This window comes from Monodelphis domestica, chromosome 7 (assembly GCF_027887165.1).
Source record: "Monodelphis domestica isolate mMonDom1 chromosome 7, mMonDom1.pri, whole genome shotgun sequence".
Taxonomy (NCBI): Eukaryota; Metazoa; Chordata; class Mammalia; order Didelphimorphia; family Didelphidae; genus Monodelphis; species Monodelphis domestica.
In genome coordinates this window covers 233,482,031-233,503,754 of record NC_077233.1, presented here as the reverse complement: position 1 = coordinate 233,503,754, position 21,724 = coordinate 233,482,031, and the positions used below count along the sequence as shown (strand labels likewise).

Genomic DNA, 21,724 nt, shown 5'->3' with positions numbered 1-21,724 from the left:
CCACTCTCACTTTAGGACTCTCTTTTGGTTCAGGTGATTTACTTCACTTTGCATTATCTAGTATATATTCCATTTTATTTTGACTTGGATAAATGGATTTCTTGCCAACCATGTATATTAATTGTAGAACTTATTCAATAGGAAAGGAAACTGGAGGTCCTCCTTCCCTGCAAAATGATTAGATTGAAAACCACATCTCCTAGATTAATACTAATTAAGGGAGTAGACAGATATAATTCTAGCCCAGTACTTTCTCTATCTCTAAGGACAGTTGAGTGGCCCAAACTACCTGCTTTCCCTCCTAGAAGGAAAAAAAGATTCCCTTGCAGAAGAGAAGGGGGAGAAGGGTCTACAGATGTCTATTTTTCCTCCTTTTGAGCCACACAATAAAATCTCCATTCTACATGGAGTGGTGGCAGGGGAGCTGGAGACAGTTCTCAGCACACAATCCAAAAGGCAATTAGAAAATGGAAAAGTTATACAGATTTGAATATACAAGAAAAATCCCCAGGTATTATTATATTTATCTATTCTAATAGGAGAAAGATAAGATCTCATAGCTCAAACCTAGAAACTCACTCAAGGGGAAATTTTCACAAAAATCAGACGTGTTTGAATAGCATATCTGCAACTTTCAAAATATTTTTCTTGCTCTCCTTGAAGAGTTTGGAGCCATGGCCGCTCCTCAAATAATGTTTGTTTCTATAGGTCAGCATTCTCTCCAGTGTGATGTCATGTTGCATATACAGCAGCACACAAAATAAGCTCAGGATGGTCTGGAAACCCAAGTTATCCTCTATTAAAGACTCTCCTTGCCCCTTCAGTCTTGTCTTCTAAAAACTGCAGTTTCTTTTGGCCTTTTTCATAGAGCTTATTCTCAAATCTTTCCCAGTTTCCAAGATCCATGCTAAATAATTGTTAGTCCTTCATTGTGGAAGAGGATCAATGACATCATGGGGGTGTGGCAAAATTTTTAGCCATCTGAAAGGAGACAAAGAGGCAAAGCTCTAAACCAATAGCAGGTTTATTGAGAGACTAGTGGCTCTCAGCAAAGCTAAGTCATTGGGTTCCCCCCATCTTAGACAACTGAATGTGAGTTTTCTGGTTTGTTTTATTTAATACCCTAAAATTACATCAAGATCCCACCCCAAACTTCAACCACCAGTCAATTGTAGGTCTCAATGGGTGGGAGGCCCATTTAGGAACAATGGGTGGGAGATCCATTTAGGGGAATGGGTGGGAAGTCCATTTAGGAACAATGGGTGGGGGATCCATTTAGGAACAATGGGTGGGAGATCCACTTAGGGGAATGGGTGGGAGGTCCATTTAGGAAAAATGGGTGGGAGATCCACTTAGGGGAATGGGTGGGAGGTCCATTTAAGGAACAATGGGTGGGAGATCCACTTAGGGGAATGGGTGGGAGGTCCATTTAGGAACATTGGGTGGGAGGTCCATTTTGAGCAGGAGATACATTTTCTAGTCATGGTTGGGGTGTTGTCTTCTTGAAGAGGTGTCTGATTCTTTTTGAGTCTTGGTTGATTGGGATGGCCTTCAATGTAGTACACTAGCAATGCCCCTCAGTCTAGGGGTCAGCACACTTCCCAAGTCCCCACTCATCATCATCTGGACATGCCTTATGTAGTGGATCAGAACTCTAACTTGATGAGTCACACCCTATTGCAAATGCTAGCTTATGAGAAAAAGAGGAAGTAGCTAGATTTAGTTTAGACTTTTCCCTCATAAAATACAATTCCTGGATTTCTCTTCATCTTACTATAATTCTGTCAATCACTAATTAATCATCATCCCAGATTAATCACTTATAGTGGCTAAAATACTGATCGTGGTAAGTGGGGAGTCAGGGATTCTCATTCTCTTCGGAGGGATGCCTTGACTTGCCCATGAATTGGATTTAAGTGTGGCAGGACAAAAAATTGAGATAACTGGCTGGGAGAGAAGTGGATGATTGCTGCCTCTTCCATGTCTGACCAAGCTCCTAAGTATTCCACAGTGCCTGCTTCAGCTGCCTTCATGGCTGTTGGGGACAAACTGTTCTTATCTACCCATTTCACTGGGGGAAATCTCTTTAAATTCTTATTTTCTGTCTTAGAATTGATACCAGTGTCACTTCTAATGAAGAAGAGCAGTAAGGGCTAGGTAATTGGAATTAAATCACACAATTAAAACATGTCACAGGCAGATTTGAATCCAGGTCCTCCCAATTCCAGGCCTGGCACTCTTATCCACTGAATCACCTGTCTCCTGGGGAAGTCAGCCGTCTCCCTGAGGCATATCAGTGACTCTCAACCCAGGGTAGGCTATCTGAGCAGTTTTACCAAGGTGTGGCTATTGCATGTGCTCCAGCTTCTTGGAACCACCAGTGAGAGCTGGGTGAAAGGTGGCCACCAAAGGTGGATGAGCAGCCTGAAGAGAGCTCAGAGATGCCAGGCCTCCCTGAATTCCCCATTGAGGAATATAAAGGCAAAAATACAAGTCTGGATCCTCCAGGAGCTTACATTCTAATAGTGAAATAATATGTAAATAAACAGGGATTTGGAGAATGAAAAGATGGAAACCCGGCACATGGTGGGCACTTAGGTATTTATTGATTCAAGTGGCTCTGGGAAATGAGAAGGTGGCATTTGAGCTGACTCTTATCCTCGCCTATACCTTTTTGGAAGGCAGGTCAGTTAATCTTCTCAGTTGAGGGTCTTGCTTTGGGACAGTTGCCTCTGTAGATTAGAAAGTAAATCAAATCTCTCCTCATCCCCAGGATAAATTTCCTCCCATCCAGTCAACCTAGCAACTTGCCACCCTTGCACCAATCTTTCTCCTTTTTCTGCTTTAGAAATATAATACTGCTAATAAATCAATTAACTCAAAGAATACTAATCAAATCAGCTTTCTTTGGAAATGCTAATTAAATTAACTTTGGCATCCCCTTTTCTTTCTTTTTACAAAAATCCTTACCTTCTGCCTTAGAATCAAAACTGTGTATTGGTTCTAAGGCAGAAGAGCAGTAAGGACTAGGCAATGGGGGTCAAGTGACTTGCCCAGGGTCACACAGCTGGGAAGTGTCTGAGGCTAGATTTGAACCTAGGACCTCCAGTCTCTAGGCCTGGCTCTCCATCCACTGAGCTACCCAGCTGCCCCCATGGCAGTCCTCTTTTCATGAAAATTTATTGCTCTGTTTCTACTGAGCGTCTCTGATTCTGAGTTTTAGGGTAGCTAATCCCAAAGCTCCCTTCCCCAGCTACCACTCACAAACTTCCACAATCCATAACTCTGAAATTTCTCTATCTGACCATAATTTCTTGTCCTTCTAGCTCTCCCCTATTCCTCATGCCTCCTTCATTTCTCACTGTTTATTGCAATCTCCCTCCAATCACTCCAGTGACCTCCCTAACTTCAAACTTCTCAATTTTTGTGAAAGGTAGTTACTTAAGTTTACCATCTGGAAGTCATCCATGGCTCTTTTCACTGACATCTCTGAACACCCAAGCCCACCTCCATCGAATCAGTTACCAAGTTTTTTCTTACTTAGCTACCAGAGAATGATTGTCAAGAGGCCAATTTAGTCTATTGGCTTTAATTTGCATTTCTGTATTTGTAGGACTTAAAAAATATATGTACATCTTGGATTTCTTTCTTTAAAACCCTTACCTTCTGTCTTAAGACTCAATACTGTGTATTGGTTCCAATGGAAAGGACTAGGCAATGGGGGTCAATAGTGACTTGCCCAGAGTCACACAGCTGGGAAGTCAGCCCAAATTTGAACCTGGGACCTCCCATCTCTAGGCCTGGCTCTCCATCCATTGAGCCACCCAGCTGCCTCCTTCTTGGATTTCTTTCTGTTAAAAGTGCTTGTCTTCAATTTGACCATTTATCTGGTCACTTAATAGGTGGCAGCTGGATAGAACTCATTAAGACTACTTCAAATCTCACCTCAAGACACTGTATGACTCTGGGCAGATTATTCAAACTGTTTTCTCAGTTGGAAAGTGGAAATAATGATAATACTTACTTCACAGGGTTGTTGTATTAGGATTCATTAAGGCTAATGAGGACCATTTGGAGTGGGATCTTAGCAGCTAAGGACAGGTAAAGAATAGTGGGGAACGTTTCTTTAAGGCCAGACAGAATCTTGGGAAGGTTGCCTGCTGGAATTCTGGGTAGCCTGAGTCAGTTGGGTTTTTGCCAACTGATTCCTGGAGGTTGTTTCCCCTAGGAGGAGGCTGGTGTTTCTGTTCCCTGGAACACTGAAAAAAACCCAGTGGCAGGGGAAGGAGAACAGGTTGGAGTTTCTGGAATAAGTTAGTGGGGGGAAATCACCAAAAAAAAAGAGACTTTTTCCTTTGTGTGGCTGCTGAGAGGGCCAAGTCATTTTCCAGCCTGCTTAGGTCAAAAAGCCTAGCTAGGCCCAGAAGGGCTGGCAGTGGGCAGGGAGAGTGAATAACCGAACTTATTTAAAGCCTAAGAGATCTAAGGAGACAGCAAACTTACCTATATACTGAGATTAGTAATTAGCATACTTTACATAGTATAGACCCTAGGTTTTTAGTGATAGCTTAAGGAGGCTCAAATTCCTGGAGCAGGAAGCATGTTCTCCCGAACTAGAAGGGAGTGGGTAAAAGTTTTAGATCCCCTTTAAGACTAGGGAATCTATCTATCTCCAGCAGTTATCCTTGGGTAGGCCAAAAAGAGTTACATGGAGCTTCTGAAGCCACAAGCACCTGCCCAATCTACTACAAGCAGTAAAATGATACTGTATCCAATCTCTCCCCCATAACATTCCTATATTAACATTCTTGACGATAGATTACATCAACAGTTGTGAGGATCAAATGGGGAATAGATATTTAGCACTGTACCCAATATGTAGTAGGGATTATTTAAAGGCTTATTCTTCTCCCACCCTTTCCCGATTGGTTCAGCAATGGCTTATTCTCATAAATTTGAACCAATTCCTTATATGTTAGCCAGTCAATAAATACTTATTAAGTGATGACTGTGCCAGTCACTGTGCTAAGTGTTGAGGATATAAATACAAATAAAAGTAGACAGTTCACTGCCCTATCAATCTAATTAGGCAATTTGATCAGGGGAGGAAGAGAAGGCTGTAAACATTTCCCCCCAGTTTTCTTTCTAATCTTAACTGCATTAGTTTTGTCTGTACAAAAAAGTTTTATGGAATCAAAATTGTTTTATCTTCTGTGATCATCTCTATTTCTTGTTTGTATAGGAAATCTAGCCAGAGATCTGAAAGGTAATTTGTTTATGATGGGTTGTTTTTATATCTAGCTCATGAATCCCTTTGGAGCTTATATATAAATGGTATGTGATGGATGGGAGGTTGTCACCTTTGCCCTGATTCCATCACCCTCTAGCTTGACTATTTTGATTATCCCTTTTTTCTTTCTTAATTTTCATCTTATTCACTGGCTTCTTTTAAACCCAAATCTCCATCCTTAAAACTAGTTACCTCAAGCTAATTTTCTTCACCAACTTGTAGAATAAGTTGATTTTTTTTGCTTTTCAAACCCATTCAGCCCTCTCTGCCACCTGGTTTCTCTGTTCCTGCTAGGTGAAAATATTTTCTCCAAGGTCACTAATGATTTCTTCATTGCTAAAGTCAATGATCTCAGTCATCATCCTTTTTGATGTCTATGCAACCTCTAGACACCACTATCAGTTCTTGAAAAATTTCCCCTCCATAAGCTTCTGTGACATTGCTTTAGGTGAACTGTCCCCTATTGCGACTCCGTAGATGTCCCTGGCAATCTAATCAGCTTCCATGGCTTCACCCATCTCCTTGACCAGATGAATAGGCACTCCTCATCTTTTTCCTGAGTTCCAGGCCTATGTCATCATTAGTCTGCTAGGTAACTTCATTTGGAAGTCCCATAAGGACTTATAATTAATATACTCAAACAGAACTCAACCCATCCTTCCCCCTTTCTGTGCAGGGCATTTACCATTCTTTCAGATACTCAAGTTCACATCCTAGAAGTCATCCTTGACTCCTTACGCTCATTGACATTCCCAACCCAATCTCCCCATATCCACCCAGTTGTTGCCAAGTTTTTTTTTTTTAATCTTCAAAATCTCTCAAAAACATTGTCTTTTCCATACTTATGCCATAGCCACTCTTTAACTATGACCCTCAATCACCAGTCATCTGAACTACTAAAGCACTCTCCCAATTGGTCTCTTTGCCACCTTTTTTCTCTCTACACAATTGCTGAAGAGATAATCCTTAAGCTCAAGTCTAACCATGCTGTTCTACTGCTCAGGAACTTTCTATGGCTTCTTTCCTATTAAGCCTCTTTCTCAGGCTTATTCACATTACTCCCCTTTACACACTATGTCAAAACTAAATTTACCCATTTGGTTCCTCAAATTAACACTGTCCCTTAAGGATCATGCTATGGGGGCCACTTTATAACCCAGAATCCTCTTTGTTGCATAAATTGGCTTGGATAAGGTCTAAAACAGACCCCTCTATTAAACTACATTCTACTTGATGTTATAGTGAATTCAAGGAAAATGGCTAATACGCTGATTTTTATAAGTTTGATTATATGATTTTCTGTGTTGTTTTTAAAAAAATGGTAGAATGCAAATGAAGAATTCAACTTTTTTTATTCTTTCCCCTCCCTCTTTATTCTCTTCCTGCCTCTTCCTTAACACAAAACACAGAAGGAATAATTCAGGATTAAAACTGCAGAGGTCATCAGTACAACACACAGAAACAGCTATGAAGACAGGCTTATTTACAAGAGGAAATAAACGCAATATTCTTTAGGTGGTTTATACTATCAGACAACATTCATAAAACTAATCATGCTACATGGGCTCCTTGGCTACAGTAGTATTCTGAAAACAAAGTTTACTGTTAGAACATAAATATCACAGCCCAATTTTAATATCATTTCAGTGCAATAAATTCACAAAACTACATCATAGTCAATAAGAGTTTAAGTACTGTTTCTAAACATTCCTTGACATATTTCACAGGGGAAAGGGTGTTGGTGGAGAAGAAGTGCTGTTAAGCTTTAGACATCTCTTTATTTGAATTCAAAGTGACCTCAATTTCTGGCTGTAAGGCTGAATATAATTTGAATACTGGATAAATTAAAAACATACAAACTACAGGGGCAGACTTTCCAGCATGCTTTTACCAATAACCTTCTTGTTCTCTATGGAGAGGTCAAAGAAAAGAATACAGGCAATCACTTGCTTTTGTACTAAATCTATGGTGATAGCAGTGTCTTATAACCATTAACCTGAGACATGGAATTTAAAAGTCTATCTCGTAAGATCTATTACCTACCAGAGTGAGGCTTGACTAATTTACAGAGAGGTGTTACTGTCTGGCCTTAGAGCTAGGGGCGAATGGTGTGGGCCATTATTTCCGGAGTTTTTACCTTATGGTGACTCTCTCATTAGTTCTTCCTTTCCTCTCTCCTCCAGGCTAGGTTTTAGATAATTATCTTAAAACAGTAGGATTCTATGAGTGTACTATAAGAAAGCTTCTAAAAAATTTACTAAATAGAAGTTACATGTGAGAGCACAAAAGTGACTGACAATAGTGTGCCAGATTTCTACTTGGCAGAAATGATCACATGGCCAAGGTGTTCAGTAGGGGAAACATATTAACCAGACCATTAGCTAGGCTATGGAACCGCTTTTCAGTAATTCTGTGGGCATTGTCCATGATACTAAATAGGAATGGAAAATTAATGCTAATTGATCTCTTCATCAGAAGTGACGAAATTGGTCATCATATCCATGGAGCCAACATTTCAAAGCAGGATGTGAAACCTACTTTCTACACCCACAGACCACCCCAATTTCTCTAGAAGGAAAAGTTTAACCTGAGTTTTCCCACTTTAAGGTGGATTGTATTACTCAAGTTACTGTGAATGTTCAAAAAGATTAAAGTGAATTACTATACTAGTGAATTACTATACTACTATATAGGATTGTTTTAGTTCCCTAAAAATGCTAGTTCTGTTAATCTTGGGTAATGAGATAGGAACAAGTCCAGAGAGGTCCCTTTCACAGACAACTATTTCCCATGTTCTCGATATTAATTGGTGAAGATACAATTCAGGTGAACTTTACACGAAGACACTACAAATAGGGTTTTTCAACTGGCAAGTCTCAAATTCTTTTGAAGTAAGAAGCCAATCTGAAGTTAAATGAAAAAGTAAAAATGTGCTTCTGTAACATTAGTACACATACTTTGTAGATACTGTTCCCAAAGACACTGTGTCACATTTATGATACTGAATGAAAACAGATGAGTCATTCGTTTTTCTTCTCCTTTTGTTTGAGGAGCTTGTTTATCTCTCTTTTGGCCATTCCAACATACTTTGAAATGATTCCATGTTGGTTTAGTCCAGGAAGTAGCAGTAAGAAAGTTACTAAAAACAAAAAGAACTTAGGTTAAGAAGTAGGACTCAAATAATGCTTCATATTATGGTTATATATATTTTATATCTCTGCCATGGAATAAAAAGAACAAATTAACACTTTTCTCTAACTCTTACAGTACCTTGCACAGAGTAAGCATTATAAAAATACTTACCTATTTTTAATAAAAAATTTTCTCTTTAAAAATTTTACTTTTTCAGTTAAAAATTGATTTTCCTATAGCAAAACAAACAAAACCCCTTTTTAACAAATGTACATAGTTAATCAAACAAAACAAATTCCTACACTGGTGATGTTAATATAATATAATAATATTATTAATAATATTAATATAATAATAATATATGTATATTATGTATACATGTGTATACATATAATATACATATTAACATACATATACATATGTATATGTTAATAATATATGTATCATTCTGCATCCTGAGTCCCTCAGCTCTGTGAGGAGGGTAAGAATTCCTCATATAAACATTAAAAAAGTTAATAATGGAATTGGCCTCTGAATTGGACATTAGAAAAAAACTTTCCACAAACTGCACTGTTCTCTTGAACCTCATTGCTTTGTCCTATCAGTGCTAACAACTTAGCCAAACCTCAAACCTAGAGCACTCCCACTATTTAACTCCTTCATTCCTGTTCATAATGCTGCTGAATAGCAGAAGGAAATCACACAACTAAAATGACTAGCCCCGCTATAGATTTGTTGTCAAATCTCACCTGGGGCCTCATAGCAACAACATCTTTTTCACTTCTTTCCAGATGATTCTGGAAGCCATTTTCTTCTCTCAAATTTCCCACACTATCTCCTCTGTAACCCTCAGCCAAGTATCTTGTCTCACTTTCCCAGAAAAAAAAAAGTCTCAAAACTCCTTAATATCATTTTTCATTCATTTCAGTTACATCTATCTCTGAATAAAGCCAACCTCTTCTACCTGTACCTTAACTCACCATTTCACCAAGAAGTGAAAAAGATGTTGCTATGAGGGCCCAGTTGAGATGAGGTAGCATATAGCATTTAAAGATCTTTACAAGTTAGGCCCATCCTACTTTTCCAATCTTCTTAAAACATTGCTCCCTAGGGGGCAGCTGGGTAGCTCAGTGGATTGAGAGCCAGACCTAGAGATGGGAGGTCCTAGGTTCAAATCTGGCCTCAGACACTTCCCAGCTGGGTGACCCTGGGCAAGTCACTTGACCCCCATTGCCTAGCCTTTACCACTCTTCTGCCTTGGAACAAATATACAGTATTGACTCTAAGACAGAAGGTAAGGGTTAAAACAAAACAAAACATTGCTCCCTCTCTACACCTTCTAGAGTATGCATGTTCTGATCTACTTGTTGTTTCTACATACATGATGTTCTCTCTCTCATCTCTATGGCTTGTAATTGGCTGTTCTCTCTGCCTATAATGATTTTCCTTTTTACCTCCACCCCTTAGGAATGCAGTTTCCTTCCTTCCTTCAGAACTTTGCTCCTCCATGGGGCAGTTAGATGGCTTAGTGGATTGAGAGACAGGCCTGGGGACAGGAGGAGGGCCTCAGTTCAAATATGACTTCAGACACTTCCTAGTGATGTGATCTGATGCAAGCCACTTAACCCCTATTGCCTAGCCTTTACTCCTCTTCTGCCACAGTATTGATTCTAAGATTAAGGTAAGGATTTAAAACAACAACAGAACTCTGGTCTACTGTCAACTTTTGCATGAAATATTCTAATCTCCTAAATTGTTAGTTTCTGTGCCCCCCCCCCCATTTTTTTTACCTTGTATTTATTCATGTGCAATTATATATGGGCAACATTTTCCTTCCTTTTTTTAAGATAAGGACTTTAGACAGGATATCCCTTTGTTTCAGTTTCTAAAAAGACTTACCGATAAGGTAGGTGAGGAAAAGATTATGGACTTGCTGTCCAATCCAAGCGACTGCAGCAAGAGAAATGATCATGGTCATGAAGTACTAAAAAGGTTTAAATGAAAAAGAATTCCTTGTTACCTAGAGGTAGGGAGGATACCTAAAACATTGAAACTCTTTAGGATTTTGTTATTACCACAAAGTGAATATAATTATTAGGTGATATAGATGTACATATGTGTATATATGGAATCTTACTAAAATTTACTTTATAAATAACTGTTCTGTTTTCATTTTTTATTCAGACTTTCTAATAGTAAACCAAAGCACTTTTAGGCATTTAACCCCTGCTTTCCAAAAGACACTTCATAGTACAAGTATTTTACTTTTGTTTCAGGAAAGGAAAAGAGAAAAAAGGAATGAAAATATTCTTATCTACAAGAGGAAGTATTACCCCCAAACAACCAAATACAGATAATGTAATTTTCTGACTTTCACGGCCTACGAATGATGCCCCCAGAATGTATTAGATGAACGTAACAAAAACAAGTACCATTTTAGGTTTTTCTTCCTTCAGTGTGAAGAGGCGTCTCCACCAGCCAACAGTTCTGCGCCGGGTCTTCACTAAATTGCTGCAGATTTCATGGAATCTTTGCTGTTGCTCAGTAGTCCTAATGAAATAACACCCCACCCCACCCTGACTGTGAACAAATTTGTATTTTATATAGAACATGAAGTTATATACATAATTTTGTCAGCTTACATTTTGAGATTCTTTCTACTAAAATGAAATTTGGCAAAGAACAAACAAACAACAAAAAAGCAAAATATTCAATCCCATACATGTAGGTTATGTGGCTCCAGAATCATGTTTTGTAATCTTAAGAGCCACATAAACACTCTGTGGTTGATAGGGCTTAATATAAGTTCATTACTACTACATGAGATCACAGAAGATCTTGATAATAAACTTATTCCTAGAGAGCCTATATAAACTGGACCATCTTTATTTCTGTTTTTTAAGCTTTCACTGAACCTTAAAATTAAAGACTCAAACTCAACTCAACTCAAACCTAGAGTTGACTATCTTATACATCTCAAAATCTTCAATGATTCTCTATTGCCTCTAAAATCTGGCTCCCACCTACCCCCCCCCCCCCACCCCTATATTCCATTACTCCTTTTTCAAGCAATGTATTTTAATCAAACAGGTCTACTAAAGCTGCTTCCTATAAATGACATCCTACTCTAGAATGCCTTGTCAGATTACCTAGTTTACCTAGTTTTCTTCAAAGCACTATTATATGAGACCTTTGTCTTGCTTTCTAAGGAATCAGGAAGCTCTTGTTTTAATTTTGAGTAGGCATTCAGTTAAGGTCACCAACCATACAATAAGTTGATATTTCAGGTCTCAAGGAACATAGTACTTTTGATATGTTATTTAAATAAACATTAATTTCACAAATTGTGGATTTAATATGAGTTTTCAGCATCATTATCATAACAATATATAATCACTTATCTAAGTCACATAATTTTTATATATTTAAAATATATATACATATTTAACATTAAAAAAACTGAATTTAATGGATAGAATATTCCATTTGAAGTCTAGAAGACTTGGGAAGTCTAATTTCAGTAACTTACTATCTAAGTGATCACAGGCAAATCACCTACTCTCCCTAAGTTTGCTTCTTCATTTGAAAATGATATGGTTGGACTACAGTGTCTCAGATCTCTTCCAGCTCTAAATCTATGACATTATCATAATTATAATTTACATTATTATCATCACACTCTTAAGTGACCTAAGGTAAATTATTGGCATAGTTTCCACTCTACTTATTCTTAGGCCCCACTAAAAAGTATACACACTCAGAAGTACTTAATATGCTATGATTTATATGTCAGATGCCAACTCTGATTAAATTCCCAAGCCAAGAAGCTATTCCTAAATGATGCAAAATGTTTAAAAATGCAATTTAATCAAGTTGTTCTTATTTAACCTTTTCTTAGTTCTTTGTTAAATGTGGAAATTTTACTTGCAACTTATAACTTGTTTCATTATTTACTGGCCTTGGCATCTAAGAGGAATGTTACTAACAATTACAGTAACATTCCTCTTACATGTCAAGGCCAGCCGGAATTCTTTGTAATCAATGGCATACACTTCAAAAAGGGTGATGGACAAGGGAAAATTTTATGGACCAGTTAGTTGTTTTTTCTTTTAAAAAGGGTTATCTTGGGGCAGCTGGGTAGCTCAGTGGATTGAGAATCAGGCTTATTACACAGTATTGACTCTAAGATGGAAGGTAAGGTTTTTTTTTTTAAGTGTTATCTTCTTATTTAGTGCCATACCTATCCAACCACCAAGAAACTTTTTTCCTGAATTAGAAAAAATTATAACAAAGTTCATTTGGAGGAACAAAAGATCAAGAATATCAAAGGAACTAACAAAAAACCTGTGAAGGTTGGAGGCCTAGCACAACCAGATCTTAAACTGTACTATAAAGCAGCGGTCATCAAAATAATATGGTCCTGGCTAAGAGACAGAAGGGAGGATCAATGGAATAGGCTTGGGATAAATGTTGTCAGCAAGATAGTGTATGATAAATCCAAAGATCCCAGCTTTTGGGGCAAAAATCCATTATTTGACAAAAATTTCTGGGAAAATTGGAAAACAGCAAGGGACAGATTAAGTTTAGATCAACACCTCACACCCTACACCAAGATAAATTAAATTCAGAATGGGTAAATGACTTAAATATAAAGAAGAAACGATAAGTACATTAGGTGAACACAGAATAGTATATCTGTCAGAACTATGGGAAAGGAAAGAATTTAAGACCAAGCAAGAGGTAGAGAATATCATAAAATACAAAATGAATAATTTTGATTACATTAAATTAAAAAGGTTTTGTACAAACAATATCAATGCAACCAAAATTAGAAGGCAAACAACAAACTGGGGGAAAAAATCTTTATAACAAAAACCTCTGACAAAGGTTTATTTGGTTGAATTTATAAGGAATTAGATCAATTATACAAAAAATCAAGCCATTCCCCAATTGATAAATGGGCAAGGGACATGAATAGGTAATTTTCAGATAAAGAAATCAAAACTATCAATAAGTACATGAAAAGGTGCTCCAAATCTCTCATAATTAGAGAAATGCAAATCAAAACAACTCTGAGGTACCACCTCACACCTAGCATGTTAGTTAACATGACAGCAAAGGAAAGTAACAAATGCTGGAGGGGATGTGGGAAAATTGGGACATTAATGCATGGCTGGTGGAGTTGTGAATTGATCCAGCCATTCTGGAAGGCTATTTGGAACTATGCCCAAAGGGCAATAAAAGACTCTCTTGCCCTTTGATCCAGCCATAGCACTGTTGGGTTTATATCCCAATGAGATAAGGAAAAAGAGTTGTACAAGATTATTCATAGCTGCACTCTTTGTGGTAAGCAAAGGAAAGAAATCGATGTTTGAAAGGATGTGGCAAAATTGGGACACTAATACATTGCTGTTGGAGTTGAAAATTGATCCAATCATTCTGGAAAGCAATTTGGAATTATGCCTAAAGGGCTTTAAAATACTACCTACCCTTTGATCCAGACATATCACTGCTGGGTTTGTACCCCAAAGAGATAATAAGGAAAAAGACCTGCACAAAAATATTCATAGCTGCGTTCTTTGTGGTGGCAAACATTTGGAAAATTAGGAGGTGTCCATTGATTGGGGAATGGCTGAACAAATTGTGGTATCTGTTGGTGATGTAATACTAGTGTGCTCAAAGAAACAATGAACTGGAGGAATTCCATGTGAACTGGAACAACCTCCAGGAATGGATGCAGAGTGAAAGGAGGAGTAACCAGAAAACATTATACACAGAGACTGATACACTGTGGTACAATCTAATGCAATGGACTTCTCTACTGGCAAGACAATTCTGAGGGACTTATGAGAAAGAACCCCATGCACATTCAAAGGAAGAACTGTGGGAGCAGAAACACAAGAAGAAAAACACTTGGTTGGTCACAAGGTTCATTGGGGATATGACTGGGATGTAAACTAAATGATCACCCTATTGCAAACATTAATAATATGGAAATAGGTTTTGATCAATGATAACATGTAAAACCCAGTGGAATTGTTCATTGGCTATGGGATGGGGGGGGGGGGGGGGGAAAGAACATTAAATAATATTAAAAAAAGAAAAAGGTTATTGTCTATCTTGGAATGGATACTAAATATTGGGCTAGTCACTAAGGGTTAAGTGCCTTTCTAGGAATCATACACTTAGGAAGTATAGGAAGTATCTTGTAGCCACATTAAAATTCACAACCCCATCTCCAGGTCTGGCTCAATATTTACTGAGCCATCTAGCTGTCCCTATGGATCAGGTTTTTTTCTTTTTCTTTTTAAATTGTTCTCCCTATTTCTAATCTAAAAATGGCTAGTTCATGGTTAGTTAAATTTTATGTCACTTGACTTACTGTGTTCAGGAAAATAGAAACACAAAAGCAAGAGTATTTTCGTTGGGATGGGGGAGGGGATCAAGCCAAGTACCTATGATGTGCCAGGAGATAGGGATACAATGACAGTTTTGCACATATAAGCATATACAAAATAGAAACAAAGTAATTTTGAGAAGTGGTAGAAGATGGAAGAAGAAGAAGATTTAAAATTCATGGAAAGGAGTGCCACAAAACAGCAAATACTCAATTGGATCAAATTTTGCACTTGGGCTAAAACAATCAAATTTAGAGATACAAACAGGGAAAGAATGGCTATAAAAGTGTGTCTGAAAAATATCTGGAACTTTTAGTGGATTACAAACTTGTAAGTCAAATGACATGACATTTAAATATGCTAATGTGATTTTAGGCTGCCTTAAAGAGTTTTATGACCTAGAATCTGGAAGGAGGTAGTCCCACTGTACTTTTGTTACAGTCAGATCACATTTAGAGTACTTGGATCAATTTTGGACATCACATTTTTTTTTAAAACTCTTACCTTCTGCCTTAGAATCAATACTTTGTTTTGGTTCCAAGGCAGAAGAGTGGTAAAGGTTAGGCAACAGGGGTTAAGTTTCTTGTCCAGGGTCACACAGCTAGGGCGTGTCTTGAGGCTGGATTTGAACCTAGTACCTCCTTCCTGTCTCACTGAGTTGGATATCAATCTTAAGGGGATAATGCTTTAAGATGGCATTCAGAGAAGGAAGAATCAAATGGGTGTGGGGCCTTAAGCTCATACTATATTAGAAAGTAAAGAAAACGAGGATATTTAGCCAGAAGACTCAAAAGAAGATATCAAATCTCTTTTTCTGGTAGTACTTGAAGAGTTGCCTTATAGAAAGTTTCGAGAAGATCTAAGAAAAATGGCTAGTTTACAAAAATGCAGATTTAAATTCAAGAAAATAAAATTTCTCAGCAATTAGCGTGATTTCAAAGTCTTAAAAATGCTGATGGTGTCAGGATACAGTGAAATTCCTCTATTGGATCTTTAATCAAAGTAAGGATGACTACTTGTTAAGACATTTTTGTACCAGCTGATTTTGAGATGAAGCTATTTGTATTTTTGGAGGTTTATATTTCAGGAATTTTTTCCCCCCAGGGTTTTATTTTATTTAGAGAAAAATCTTTACAGACTTAGTAATCAAATTTTAGGAATGGTGGTTACAAAATTTGTTCAACACTTTTAAAACAAAAAATGTAAGTATATTTCAATGCAGTGAGAAATATAAATGCTAAAAGAATAGTTTGTATCTTTGGGTTAAATAAAACAGTATTTTATCTTTGGGTTATATAATAACAAGCAGTGTATATGTTCTGCATACACACAGGAATTTAAAACTGCTAAGCCAGTCATTTTGGAAAACAATTTGTAGTATGCCCAGAAAGTTGAACTATACCTATACCACCCTCATACCCACTGATACCACTGTTAGGTCTATACCTCCAAAAAAAACTGAAAAATGCTAAAGAAAAGGACCCATAAATGCAAAAATATTTAGAGGAGCTAGCATCGGCAGACCTTTTAGAGATCCAGAGGAAGGAAGAGCTGTCATTGTGCTACTGGACATACAAAAAATGTCCTTGGGTACTGGGAACAGGGGGAACAGAGTAGCCCCCTTCAGCATGCTGGGATACATGTTGGAACCACCATCTTTGCCAACACGGAGAGGAGCTCATTTTGTGACTGATAAAGAACTAAAAACAACATCCACAACTGCAAGTGGAAACCAGCTGGGGAATGTTTAAATAAATCATAGTATATAAATGGAATGGAATGAACAGGACAACTGCAGAGAAATCTAGGATGACATAATATGGTAAAGGCAAACAACTTTGAAAAACTTAAGTACTTGGATCAATACAATTATCAACCTCAAAGCAAAAAGCACCAAGCATGAAACATGCTATACCCCTTGACAGAGAGGTGATGGAGTCACAGTACAGAATGAGATGTACTTTTTTAGACATGACCAATATAGGGATTTGTTTTTGTTGAGGAAAGGGGGAAGAAAAACTTTTTTAATTTAAAAAAAAGAAAAATGAAAAAATGCTAAGAAAATCTGGAACAGAGATTCAGTTTATTCTGAAACACAATATTGAAAACCTCACCTTATTTTTTTTTATGTTCATTAATTTGTTATGGATTTGGTTAGAAGCTTAGGTAGAGATTTTAAAAAATCTTTTAAATGAGCTAAAAGAATGACTAAAAAACCCCAACTAGATAAGACTAAAAACATCAACAAAAAAACCTTACCTTCTGTCTTAGAATCAATATCATGTATTAGTTCCAACACACAAGAGCAGTAAGGGCTAGGCAATGGGGGTTAAATGACTTGCCCAGGGTCATACAGCTAGGAAGTGTCTGAGGCCATATTTGAACTTAGGACTGACCCCTTCTCTAGGCCTGGCTCTCAATCCACTGAGCCACCTAGCTGCCCCCTGACCCATAGACTTTCAAGGAGTATAGTCACAATTTCATATGATAGTGAAAGAGAGAAATGTAGATCCATAGGAACAAAGCAATCAGAGAAGTCTCCATTTATACAGAAGTGATTGAGATCATACAGCTTGTTAGTAACAGACATTACTAACACTCCAAGTTGCTTGACCTCCAGTTTGTAGCTCATTTTACTTACCAGAGTAGCCTGCTCTTATTTAACAGCATGTATTTATAAACTTTCTTCATAGTTCTGATTTTGTGGTGAAAAAGCAATTGGTTTTTAGATTAACAATAGGAAAAGCACAGTAACTTCATTTTCCATCAGGTTAAAAAGTGGAAAATATTCGAAACAAACAATACATTTTTAGGAGGTTAGGCTTCAAGCAGGGACTGATTCAGTTAGTTTAGACTAACTTTTTAATATCCTTAATTTAGTTGTGTTTTTCAAAAGCAATCCTCTTCACAAGCCATAAATGTCTTTCCCCCTTTTTACCATTTTTCCTCTACTGTCCTGATGAATTTTAAACTCTGAACTCTACATCCTAGACACATAAGCTAGCAATTAAATTAGGCATACTAATGTAACAACAGTCTCCCCCCTCTCCCCAAATGCTAAGTATATTGAGTTAACTAAAGTATTACTTAACTTACCATTTATTAGAGCCAAATATTCTAGGAGCAAGAATGGGTACAAGGTAGTCAGCCAGGCACAAAAACATGACAAAACAGGAAACGCCAGAAAGAACAGATGGATCTAAGTAGTAGATCAAACTATTAAAGGAAAAAAGAAAACAAGATTTAAATATCAGATTACTAGAAATTTTATCCCAAGTTAAGATCTCAATGAGCTTAAAAGTCTAGGAGATGAGTATAACACCAATTTACTTATAATATACATCATGATAAAAGCATTAGAGCATTATAAAGCAAAGTTTACATAATGAAACGTGAAAAAGATGACTTAAGAAAATGAATTCATTACAGATTATATATTACATAAGATTTAAGGTATTGCAACAAATGGAGGCTTATTAACAATACAAGTAATAAATATCAAAATAACAACTCAAAGCTCACTTACAGGAACACCAAAGAAACAACACCCACGACTGCAGGTGGAAACCAGGCTCTTTCCCATCGCAGGATTTTATCAGCTACCAGCATCACTTCTCCCCATCCTTGTAATTGTTCTTCCAGGCTGGCAGTCTCTGCAGCCTGCATATAAGTAACACTTAATATAATCATTTTAATATTCTTAAGAGTAGTTGAGACTATCTGAAAACAGATTTTTTTTTAATGGCACTATGATGCCATGTATCTATTTTCTGCTCTAACTAGTTAATAATCTTAATTTTGAAAGAAGTCATAGTGGTGCACCAACAAAGGTCAATGATAGAAAGACACCAAACACACCCAATATTTATAGGAGAACTTTTCTGTAGAGACTAAGAACTGGAAATAAATTTGATTTTCATCATAGGAGACTGACTATACAAGTTGTGGCATATCAATGTGATGAAATAATACTGTGCTAAAAATGATGAAAATAATATGAAAAAAATGATAGAAGACATGAATTGATAGTAAGGGGAAGTAAATAAGGTGGGAAAATGTAAACAAAGACAGAAGAAGATACCTGGGTGTGGTACACTGTATGATATGTCAGATATTTCTGATGTATTGATTTGTTTTGTTTAACTCCCCCCCCCCCTTCTTTGTTCTAAAAGATGATTCCCTAGGGGGAAGACAGGAAAGGGATAAACTGGGAAATGTAGATGATATAAAGATAAAAGGCAGTAATAAAAATTAATAAAGTCATCGGGCTGATAGGCTAAAATACTTAACATAACTTTATCAAAAGATTATTAGTTTTAGGTTCAGATCACAGGAGTTCCTAAAACAAAAATCACCATTTTAATAGAACGTTAACCCCTTTCTCGTACTAAAAGGGGCTCTAAGATCTTTTTCAATTCCTTAAGTATTTCTGGACAATCTTCAATTTTTCAAAACAGCTTTCTTGTGAAGAAGTCAATCAATTTTTAAAAAACATAATCGAAAACAAGGATATGCTTTAATAACAAAAATAGATGTCTAACTTCATCAAATTTTGATGCTCAACATAATTTCCCTTTGGAGTTTGTGAAAGAACCTGAGAAACTCAAAATTTCATAAAATGAAAACTCTAAAATAAGCAAAATAGAGGAAAACTACAGAGCTGATGTAAGAAAAAATAATATTGCTAAATTTTTTTTTGTAGTCTGAAAACTAATGTGAAACCCAGGTATTTCTAAAAATTACTAAGAATTATTCACATGGAAAATACTGTAGATGTCCCTTAAGACAAACAAGTCACTGAACTTGCTGAGATTTAGCTTACTCTTCTGCAAAATGAAATTAGATGCTATCTCAACTCTAAATCTTAAAACTGCTTATCTTAACTAAAATCCTACCAGGCCTAATCTATTTCTCGAGCTACGTGAGATTGCTATGGGAGTCTCAAAGGTTTTCCATCTCCAAGCTTTCCAATTAATTGACCTGATCTGCCAGAGCATAGAGGAAAGAACATTGGAGCTAGGAATCTGAGCCTAGTCAATCAGTCTCTCCAAATATGAGTTTTCTCATTCTGAAAAGGCGTTGGCCCAGATCTTTTCCAGCCCGGGGAGCCTATAATTGCCTTACAACAAAATCCCAGTCAAAAGAACGCACTTCTCTGCTCCTCCAAAAATCAGGAAATAATTTGCAGTCACCATTTCATTTCTCTTAAGCAAGCCTTCACCTTTGGATTTCATCAGAAAACTGAGAAAAATTCTGTTTCTACTCAACCATAACGCTTTTAGCGGAAGGAGTCGAGGAAAGAATAACACAGATAAGGAATAAAGGCCTGCCCCAGAAAGACACGATTAGGTTGGATTGACACCCTCCTCCCTCCATCTTGTTCATATCCATGCAATCACCCCGCCCCCTCCGCTCTCTCCTTCTCAACCCCGACCTTTTCCTGAAGATTAATCAATAGGCCTTCAGCCTTCCCCCACACCAAAGAAGGCCTTGCTGAGGAAGTTGGTGGCAGATCACAATACAACTCAAACAACCCTCCTCAACATTCAGCAGAGGAGCAGAGAGGAAAAAGGGTGATCCTTTTCCTGGCTCCCAAGCCTTGACTTGGGGAGACTAAATTACAAGTTTGGCCGTGGGCCCAAACGAACTCAGCGGGAGGAAGGCCCGGGGCCTCTCTCTGCTACCGTGCCACTCACCAGCATGTTGCTGCTGCGATTGTCCCCCTCCGCCATGGTCACTGTAGCGCTTCTCAGGCTCCGCGGCCGCGGCCTCTGGATTACCAGAGGAAAAAAAAACCGGATCAAGAACTAGAACCTTCGCAAGATCCTTAAGAGATACAGCCTTGCCCCCAGGCCCTTTTATAGGCTAGCTCCTTTTCCCGACAGGCCTTGCGAGCAGGTCTTTTCATTGGTAGTATTCGGGCGAAGCAGAAGCTCACACCAGCCAACCATCAGCCAGTGCATATCTTCAAAACGAAGCTGAGAAATATGTGAAGGAAGTCCACGGTTGAGGGGCGGGGAGATGGATTGCCTGACCAATAACCACTCGAATCTGTTCTAAATCCTTTACCTTCCCCCCCACTTCCCTCCAGTCTCAGCCACTTAAAGATTCGGAAGCAGTTTAACTGTCACAGGTGCAGAGTGGGTGGGAGTGCGTGCGCGCGTGCGTGCGCGCGCACCCAGAAGGTTGCGCAGGCTCCTTTTTTTCCCCCATCAGTTTTCACTGTACAGGCAATAAGTACCCTACTTGGCTCTAGTTTCTCTGCCCTTTGCCGCAAGGGAACTTCCTGACTTATTTCATTCTTTGGTTGCAAAACGCCGTGAATGAAGAGCAGCCTTAGGTTGGGGCGGGGTAGGGCTGGTCTTTGATTTTTAAATGGATAAGCTGGCCTTTGGGAACGTTTCATCGAGCTCGGGTACGGGGATTAGGGCCATCAATATAATGGTCAGTGACTTTGAACACTTCACCTCCCTCCCTTTGTGATTGCTGCTTCTGTCTTCAGCTGTTCCAAAGGCGCAAGAAAAGAAAATGAAAGATCTAAGAAGTGGGATAGACATTTATGTGGTTTTTGTTCCCCACATAGTAATGACTCACATTTATATAGTGACTTTAAGTTTGAAAGGAGCTCTGTATTTTGTTAGCAACCACAAAGTGCACCATTTTACATTTGAGGAAACAGGCTTGACAGGTTAATTGGTCACACAGCAAGTATTTGAGGTTTTTGAACTCGTCTTCCACGCTGCAGATCTAGTGCTGCATCCACTGGGCCACATAGCTGTCCCTAAGTGGCATACATTTTTATTTTAGAAATTTCCTAGTCACATTTGTAAGAAGCAAACATCACCTCCCTTTTAAATTATTATGGACATTTGGATTTAGAATTGGGAAATACAAATAAAACCCT

The 21,724-nt window shown here is 37.9% G+C and overlaps 1 protein-coding gene across 1 annotated transcript; it reads right to left on the bottom strand.

Annotated features, from left to right (window-relative positions):
- Nucleotides 1-6,625: 6,625 nt before the first annotated feature.
- Nucleotides 6,626-20,973, bottom strand: ARL6IP1 (ADP ribosylation factor like GTPase 6 interacting protein 1). The gene is made up of 6 exons (XM_001366000.5): nt 20,517-20,973; nt 18,347-18,480; nt 17,917-18,036; nt 10,855-10,972; nt 10,322-10,406; nt 6,626-8,429 (listed from the first exon to the last, which is right to left on the bottom strand). Exons 1-6 carry the CDS (start codon nt 20,550-20,552, stop codon nt 8,311-8,313), a joined length of 612 nt encoding a protein of 203 aa, XP_001366037.2. The 5' UTR covers nt 20,553-20,973; the 3' UTR covers nt 6,626-8,310.
- Between the last annotated feature and the right edge of the window lie 751 nt (nt 20,974-21,724).